We start from the raw sequence: 9,493 nt of genomic DNA, 5'->3' as shown, positions 1-9,493 counted from the left end.
AAGTGACACATTTGGGACAGTAGAAGAATGGCAGTCCCTTAACCAGATTGTAAACGAGTGTCTTTAAAATCTGCTATAGGAGGGGTGAAATCCTAACCCCACAAGTCAATGGGAATTTTGCTATTGACTTCAGTTGCATCTGGATTTCACCCCACATACTCTATTGGTAAATATTTTTCTTTATATTCATCAGTAGCATTCTTTTTAGTGTCAAATTAGTACTGGTGAAAGATTGGGGTAGGGGAGGAAGGTTTAAGTCTCTAACATTAGCCATACATCTAGTCTATCAAATGCAGATATGATAGAAGAATAGTGTTGTTTTTAAAAAAAGCCACACCCAAATGTGTTCAGTGCTTGAAAAGTTCAGATTTTAAACAGTTGGGGAAATACCCAGACAACAGAAATAGAAATAAAGAAAATGTTTGGACACATGCAGGTTCAGTATGAAAGCAACCAAATCTTTATACAATCAGGGTCAGATCTGTCAATATGTGGAACTCCCTAGTGAAATGAACACCTTTAATATATTTAAAAAAAAAAAAGCATATGGCTCACAGTGAGAGAACTCCACTGTATCCAAGCACTATCAGTCTCAAAATACCTGCATCCATAGATTGTATAGATCTGGCATGATTCATGTTTAACATACTTATGTAATGTTTTCTCACCGAATATATGGTATGATCAGGGTATTTACTAAGTGATTGAAGGCAGAAAAAAACAAGTTATTTAATATTTGTGGATGTTGCATTATTCAGTTCTTGGAATCTTGGAACCTAGACCTTTGTTATTATGGGTTTATGTAGCATTAATACTGTAAGGTGCTTTACAAATGCAGACTAAGACAAGGTATCTGCCCATGTTTCCACAGTGTGCCTGCAATTAGATAGCATTCGTGCTTTTTTTAGTAACCTTTTCTGGATTCCATCAAGATCTACCTTCTACATTAATCACTTAAATAGTATAGATTCCAGGTGGCCCATTTTCAGTTTATAAACAGAATACAATTGCAAAATGGTGCACTTAAATAAACACTGTGAAATCCTTTAGGCCATAATCCTACTGAAAATGATCAGTGCATTTGAGACACACCCAGGTTAAGGGTGAAACCATTTTAGTGTAATACAATGCAGAATTCTAGACAAGCCACAAAATGAATGTATTGCAAACCATCATTTTAGCACAAGAATGATTGCAATTTTTCTTTTTAAGTCTTACTAGATCCCTTTAGGAAGACTTGCATTGTGATGGACTTCTAAAGTCATCTAGTCAAATGAATGGCTGTTAATCAGTTCTCTCACTTTTTCTCTTAGGTCATAAGATGCTCTGGCTATTTTTCTAGAGTCTTCAACAGCTGCTTCCTTGTCCCTTAAAATTCTATTGCTTTTTTCATCTTTCCTTTTGATGGCTTCCTGAATTTCCTGTAGGTGACATTTTTCATCATCTTCAACTTTTTGTTTTCGAAAGTGGTGGTTTATTTCTTTTAAATAGTTACTTTCCTTGCTATGTTGTGCTTTGTCTTGGATATTTTTAGACATAATTTCTCGGGCTTGCTGGATCTTCATCTCCGCTATCTGCAGCAACATATTTTTACGCCTTCTTTTTTCTTCCTCAGTCTCTTTTGCTCTAAACTTGGCCAATAGGACTTGTTCTTCATCCCTTAGAGATTTTTCTTTTAGTTCTTTGTTCCTTTCTTCCATCAGCTGATCAAGGATTTCTTGAGATCTTTGAAGCTTTTGTTCTATAGAAAGCCTCTTATAAAGCTCATCAGCTTTGACTTGGTGATCCATTTGCGCTTTCAGGGGTCTGTGTCTGGTTTTTTCATATTGGTTCAGATTTTGACTCCTTTTCTTCCCCTCCATTTCTTTCAACAGTCTTTTTTCAAAGGCCTGCGCCATTTTTTCCTTTAATAGATTATAGTTGTACTGCTTAGCATTCCTCTCAGCTATTCTTTTCTCTCTCAGTTGTTTTTCTTGACAGCGTTTCCTGTACTCAGCCTGGGCTTTAGTTCTTTCACGTTTTTCCTTCCGCCTCATTTCTTGCTCCTCGGCTACTTTTTCCCACTTCTTGTGCTGTAACATCATTTCTTTCTCTCTGGCCTTCAAAAGCTGTTGCTCTTCTAGCCTGAGCCTGGCTTTCCTGTGCTCTCTATCCCTTTGCCACTTCTCCAGGTTTTCAGCAAGATGGTGCTGCCTTTCTTTTTCCAGTTTTGATTTGATCTTCTTCTCCCTCCCTCTCATCTTATCCCAGGCATCAGAGGTCTGCTGCTGCCTCTCTTTCAGATCCTGCTCCTCCCGATGCCTGGCCAGCATCAGAGCTGCAATCTTTCGGTCCCTTTCAGGGATTAAGTCCTCATATCTCTTATCAGTTAGATCCTGGACGCTGACCTGGGGCTCTCTCCTTCTTGACCTCGGGGGATGGTGGACGCTGTGTTTGTGGTAATGGTTTTCAGCCTGTGTCTCCTCTTCATCCTCATCTTCATACTGTCTGGCAAAGGAGTGCATCAGGTCACTCAGGCTTGGGCTGCTCTCACACGCCTCCTGCCAGCCCCCGCTCTTGAGCTCTTTCTTCCCGGGCTTGCTGGGGGCGGTCTCCAGCTGGCAGGAGGAAGAGGAGGCGCAGGCGGAAAGGGGCTTGCTGGCCTCAGAGATGAAATCTGGGCCATACTCCCGGGTCCTCTGCACAGGGCTGGCCCACTGGTCCTCCCTGAGCACCTCCTCCAGCCGGCTGCCCCGGCCCAAGGGGCTGCTGTCGGGGTGCCCCGGGCAGTCCCCCCGGAAGAGGCTGGTGCAGGAGGGGTTCAGGGAGGTCGCATACCCTTCCCCCGCCGGGGGCACATGCCGCTGCCAGGGGGAGGAGCGGCGGGACTGGTGGGGGACCCGGCTCTTCTGTCCCTTCCTCAGCCCCGCTTTCTGGTACGTCGGGGCCACGCTGCAGCCCCCTTCCCCGCCCGCCGTCTCCGGCTCCGAGCCGTACGGGTCCAGGTACTGCGGCGGCGAGAAGCGGCCCGAGCCCGGCCGCGCCATCTCCGAGCTGGGCGCTGGGCAGCCGGGCTCAGCGCGGGGGAAGCTGCGGGGCGCGGCCGGCTTCTTGCTGCCTCTGTTGGACGCTCGGTCACTCAGGGAGACGCCCGCGGGGAAGCGCCAGCCGCTCTCGGCCCCGAGACACCGCCCCGGCCCTCGCCGCCGCCGCGGCTGCTGCATGGCCCAGCTCCTGCCCCGCGGCGCATCAGCACAGTGACCGCCGCGCCGCGTCACAATGGGCCCGCAGCTTTTAGCCCCGCGCCCGCCTCAACCCGCCACGCGCAGCCGCCCCGCACCTGTCCGCACCCCCCCCCCCCACAGCACTCGCCTTAACCCACCACACACACACCCTGCACCTGCCCCAGCCCATCACACACAGCTCCCCCCACAGTCCCCATTTCAACCCACCACACACAGCCCCCTGGCACCTCAACCCACCATGCACAGCTCCCTGGCACCTGCCCCAACACTGCCCCAGGCCACCACAAACAGCTCCCCCCACAGCACCCACCTCAACCCACCATGCATAGCTCTATCCAGCCCTCCACACACAGCCCCCCAACAGCACCTGTCTCAACCCACCATGCACAGCCACCTTGCACCTGTCACCACACAGCCCACAGCACCTGCCCCAGCCATCACGCACAGCTCCGCCCCAGTCCAACACACACAGCCAACCCACAGCAACCCCCTGCACCCACCCCAGCCCACCAAACACAGCCCCCCAGCAACTGCCCCAGCCTACCACACTCAGTCCCCCCAGCACCCACCCAGCACCTGCCCCAGCCCACCACACACAGCTCCAGTCAGCACTTGCCCCACCACAACCCACTGCACACAGTCCCCCCCGCACCTGCCCCACCCCACCCCACACAGCCCCAAGCACCTGCCTCAAACCACCACACAGACCCACTAGCATCTGCTCCAACTCCCCCAGCACCTGCTCCAGGCCCACCACACACAACCCCCCCACAAGCACCTGCCAACCCATCACACAGCCCCAGCACTTGCAAAACCACCACACACAGTTCTCCACCCACAGTAGCATCTGCCCAACCTTGCTTATGGTGATGGACCCGAAGGCATATGGGCTGCTGCATGACCCATTTTCTCCAACTATGCCCAGAGATGCCACATATGCATCAATTACTGAAGCAATGCAGGAACATCTCTCCCCTATCTCACTGATGAAAGCAGAATGATATTGGTTACATCAGCGACACCAGGGAAGTGGAGAGTCAGTAGCATAGTTCATGGCTACTCAAAGGAAGTTGTCAAAGCACTGACAGCTTGAACAAACATTAAGTGATGCACTGCATGACCAATTTGCCTCTGGATTATGCAATGATCAGTATCAGTGCTTACATTCAAAAAGGCTGAGTTGGATTCTCTGAAATTCTCTGAGAAGTTCACCTTCTGAACTGGTGAGACAGAATATCATGGAATGAAAAGAATTTCCATGTGGCCATTGTGCATAAACTACACACGCTGAGAAGGATTGCAGGGCACACCAGGTCATCTGCAAAAAGTGCCAGAAGAAAGGATACATCATTGTGACCTGTTGCACAGTTCAGTGACCACCAACACAGAATAACCATCCATCCAAGAAAACACCTATTAAGACTGAACCTAGGAAACTGGGTGATACCCTTGATCAAGAGTTCCTACCAGAATGGGGCTTAATACTGGAGGTGCCATCTCACTGATTTCTGTATCTACCTATTTCCAGACATTGTCACAAGTTCCTTTGAAAGAAATCTCTGTAGTTTTGAAGACTTGTGTGTCTTGGGACTAACTTTTCTAAGGTATACTCCAAGTGAAAGTTCAATTCAATGGGCAATAAGATGTTTTACTTTCTTTCAGATACATACAAGGGTATCAACCATTATTTGGCAGATCTTGGCTTAAGCTAAGGTGAACAGAGATCAAGGTGATCAAAAAAGCACCTTGAAACTTTCAAAAAATACTGGACGGACACATCAAATATTTGAAAAAGAAGTTGGGACAGATAAGCAATGTATCCATGAAGCTCACTATTAAGTCTGACAGGCAGTCAAAATATTGGAAGCCCAGAATTGTGCCTTATGCTCTGAAGCCTCTGGTGCAAGCTGATTTGGATCATTTAATGAACACCAGAGTCTTGTCACCAGTTTCACACAGTGAATTGGCTACATTCATCAAATGATCAAGAAGGATGGCCCAGTCCAAATTTGTGGAGCTATCAAAGTGACACAGAATCCATTTTATATCCAGACCAGTATCCATTATCTCGTATTGAAGATTTGTTTGCTTCTCTCAGTGGTGGACAGTTTCAATAAATTGGATTTGCTCAATTCATACCTACAAATGGAGATAGATCCGGCATCTTGCAATTATCTCACAATCATCATGCAAAAAGGCTTATTTTGGTAGAACAGGAGGCTTTTAGGTAGCACATTTGCACGTGCTGTGTTCCAGAAAGTGATGGATGAGATTTAAAGGGACTGAATGGAGTTTACAGCTATTTGGATCACATCCTTATTACAGAAAAGGATCGAGAGGATCATCTTTGAAATTTGGATGCTGTCGTGCAACATTTGGAAGACCCTGGACTGAGAGTACATTGAATATTTGAAAAACCTCACATTTGCATCAGTTGAATACTTTAGACATATAATTGATGCTATGGGCTTTAGGAAATTATTAGAGAAAGAGAAGGCAGTTCTTGAAGTGCCCCCTCCAGAGAATGTCACAGTTACATTCATTCTTAGGACTTCTTTACTACTACAGTAAATTTCTACTTATTTTGGCGCCTTTACATGAACTGTTACATCCTTTAGTCCATTTCCATTTTTTCTTTGCTTGTAAGTGTGTATTTAAGGACTCAAAAGAAGCTGACATCAGCTGAAGTTCTTACGCACTTTGATGCCTTGCTACCATTGCAATTGTCTTGTGATGCTTCACTATATGGAGTGGGTGCAGTTCTTTTCCACATTTTCCCTTATGGCATTGAGAAACCCCTTGCCTTCGCTTCATGAACACTCACCGCCCCTGAGAAGAACTATGTGCACATAGAGTGAGAAGCTCTCAGCATTATCTTCGGAACTGGGAAGTTCATACCTATCCTTAAGGTAGACCTTTATCTTTGCTGATAGATCATCACCCTTTACTGTCAATTTTTGGACTGAAACATGGAATTCCATTATTAGCTGCTGCTCATATGCAATTATGGGGATCGCTACTTTGAGATCATTCCTATACTGTTCAATTTGTTAAAGGGACTCTGTACAGCAGTGTTAATGACCTGTCACCCCAAAAATTTGAACACATTGTTTAATATCAATTTGATGGATAGGTTATATATTGCAGCAAAGAGTCCTGTGGCACCTTATAGACTAACAGATGTATTCTAGCATGAGCTTTCGTGGGTGAATACCCACTTCGTCGGATGCTCCAAAGCTCATGCTCCAATACGTCTGTTAGTCTATAAGGTGCCACAGGACTCTTTGCTGCTTTTACAGATCCAGACTAACACGGCTACCCCTCTGATACTTGAGGTTATATATTGCTAGCTCAGACATCTACAAAGAAACCACTAAGGATGATGTGCTCTCTCTTGTGAAGGAATGGTATTACAGGGTACGGTGTTGAATCATAAATTCCCAGTTGACACAATTCAGGTCATACAATCATGATACACAGATAATTCATATTGACATCTTATGGGGAATGCAAGAAATCGTTCTGAAATTACTTCAATCTCAGGTTTTGGAAGCTTTTCACAACGGTCCTTTTGGCATTGCAAGGATGAAGGCCTTAGACTGGAGTTAGGTCCTCTCAATATCTTTGAAGTGCTGCACTACATGTTGGCAAGTGCAGCATGATTCTGGCCCAGCTCATCTACACCCTTGGTTGGAGCCTCAGTGTCCTTGGACACGTATTCACATGGACTTTGCTGGATCTTTAGGAGATTATGTTTTTGGTCATAGTCAACGCCCATTCAAAATGGCCAGACGTTTTAAATGATTTCTGCTGCAGAGACAATTGGACATCTTTGTACCTTGTTTAGCCAATTTGGTTTACCATTACAGTTGGAGAGTGACATTGTACCTCATTTCTGTTCTGAAGAATTTCAGAAGTTCCTAGTTTCAAATGGAATTCAGCACCAGTGCTCTGCTCCTTACCCTCCTGCTATGAACAGACTAACAGAACTCTTTGTAAAAACACTTGAGTCAGTTGCCTTAAGACCTAGCAAGTCTATTTTGAGTCATCGGTAGAAACTGGACTTTTCTTGCTTGTCTACAGCAACACACCACATGCTACTCTCCTGGAGTGACCTGCAATTCTTTTCTTGAAGCAATCTTTGCATACCTGTTGGGACCTGCACCATCCTGATATGACATATGGACCAATTGCAGCCTTGAGAAGTACCAGAGTCCAGGGATGTTACAGTAGGACTTTCTATTCCTACAACTGAACCTCCTTCCATTACAACTCATAATTTTGATGATGTGGTAGGAGAAATTTTGGTACCAGATCCAGTTGATTCCTTACCACCAACTGTTCCTGTTCAGGACACTGCCACACCACCATCCTAAGAGAGTGAGAACTATGTGTGCCTGTACTTTTGGTTTTTAGTTAGTGAGTTGCTGTTCCAGGGCAAATCCTTGCAATTTAAAAGTCTCTGGTAGTCCACTTGCAACTTTTAGTTAGGTTATACAGTGCTTAGTGTTTAGCCAGGTAACCAATAAAGTATGTGTTTGGAAAGTTTTTGTAAGTAGGTTTGGAGGAATGTGATGCCCTGTCCTTTTAAATGTTTTAGCACTTTTTTGTGTTAGTTTCAATTTTGCAGCTAGAACAATAAAGTGACTAGAAACAGTTTTGTGCTGTATCTCCTTCTCTGCTGAGTCCAAACATAACATGCAGAATTCCTCCTTTGGCCACACTTCAGCTCTCTCTGACTGTACACTGTCAGTGCAGGCTACAACTGACTGTTTTGTGCTTGTTTGATGCCAACATGGCTGCTTCTCCATCAGAGGTCACTGCTTTGTCTGCAGCACCTCCAAAATTATAGCTGCCTCCTCCTTTTGTTTTTGTTTTGTTGCTTACTCCCCCTCTCTTGCAGGCCGGCCCATGCTACTCCTGCAGCAAAAGCAGCAGTCTGGCACCTTGTTTCTAGGTGAACTTCTTTTCTTTTGTTCTTGTTCAGGCAGTGAGAACACTGGACACTCATGGGATAGAAGATCTTCATTGCCATTGTTATAGTTGGACCCAGCAGAGAAGGAGATAAGGGGAGCTGATTTAAACACAACTGTGTCTATCTGCTGTTGTGACTCTTATTATTCTGGCAATAAACTGGAACAAATGAAAGTAAGGCTCTGCACAGAGTTCATTGAAAGGGGCAGAACATCCACAAAGATGAAGACTATATGTTGGAATTTACTTGTTTTCTTGGTTCATTTGAGAGTCTGTGTAGTGAGAAGAGCATTGGGGTGCTAAGCTCTTAATGGCCAGTTAGGGTGACCAGACAGCAAATGTGAAAAATCAGGATGGGGGTGGGGGGTAATAGGAACCTATATAAGAAAAAGAGCCAAAAATCAGGACTGTCCCTATAAAATCAGGATATCTGGTCACCCTATGACCTGTGTTTTTAAAGGAGGCAGGAGGCAGTGTTTTGAATCCCCTGAAGGGTTTTTTAACTCCATATTCTCATTCTGAAGTACAGCGAGAAGCAGATTAGACATCATGAAGCTGTGGATGACTGACCAGGTTATCAGTCTACAGTTAAGGGGCACAACTTTGTTAGAAACCCCAATTGGAAAAGGCCACATTTTTACATCTATTTCTAATAGCGAGCCATTTTAAAATGTATTTTAATATTAGAATATTTGGTTTTGCTCTGTATTGACAATCACTGCACTGTGTCTTAACAGTCTCTTAAACTTTATTTCCTATTTTCTTTGTTCAAAGAAGCCTGGGTATAATCAGAAATCTGTGCTGATTTGTAATTGTGCATTAACTTTAGACTCCCCTTTTAGGCCATTTGGACCTACATGCCTACATCAAAACTTTGACTGGGTTTACTTATATAATGTCCTGTTTAAAGTATGACTTAAACTGCTGCTTTCTGGGTTACACTGGTATGTCTCTTTTATTCATGCAATTTGTTATGTGTGGAAAACTCAAGTGAACAGTATTGCATATTCATCACCCTGCCTTGTGTATGTACAACACTCTCGGCTGGTGGCAGATAGAATGTTTCATAATAAACTGATTTCTAGTCACTCTTTAAAGTGACAGATTATTTTCTCTTTGGGTTATTATTTAGCATCTGTTAGACATAATGTACTTGAGAGCATAGAGCATATAGAGAATAATGTAAATGAAAGCAGACAGCCTTCTAAAAACTGTCCCAGTTCATAAAATGAATTATGAAAATGCAACCTATGCAAATGAATTACTGAAAGGACCAATTGCATTGTATAGATTTC

At 44.6% G+C, this 9,493-nt stretch overlaps 1 protein-coding gene across 1 annotated transcript; it reads right to left on the bottom strand.

Annotated features, from left to right (window-relative positions):
- Positions 1 to 1,265: 1,265 nt before the first annotated feature.
- On the bottom strand, positions 1,266 to 3,203 carry CCDC185 (coiled-coil domain containing 185). Its single transcript, XM_024221719.1, has one exon. It carries the CDS (start codon positions 3,201 to 3,203, stop codon positions 1,266 to 1,268), a length of 1,938 nt encoding a protein of 645 aa, XP_024077487.1.
- Between the last annotated feature and the right edge of the window lie 6,290 nt (positions 3,204 to 9,493).

Source organism: Terrapene carolina, unplaced genomic scaffold, assembly GCF_002925995.2.
Source record: "Terrapene carolina triunguis isolate 2854851 unplaced genomic scaffold, T_m_triunguis-2.0 Scaffold85, whole genome shotgun sequence".
In the NCBI taxonomy this organism is placed as follows: Eukaryota; Metazoa; Chordata; order Testudines; family Emydidae; genus Terrapene; species Terrapene triunguis.
The sequence above is the reverse complement of the archived record's forward strand: the minus strand, read 5'-3'. Positions and strand labels throughout refer to the sequence as shown.

What these genes read in the sequence shown, in the direction of transcription:
- CCDC185 (XM_024221719.1), bottom strand. Translation starts at nt 3,203, where the DNA reads ATGCAGCAGCCGCGGCGGCGGCGAGGGCCGGGGCGGTGTCTCGGGGCC.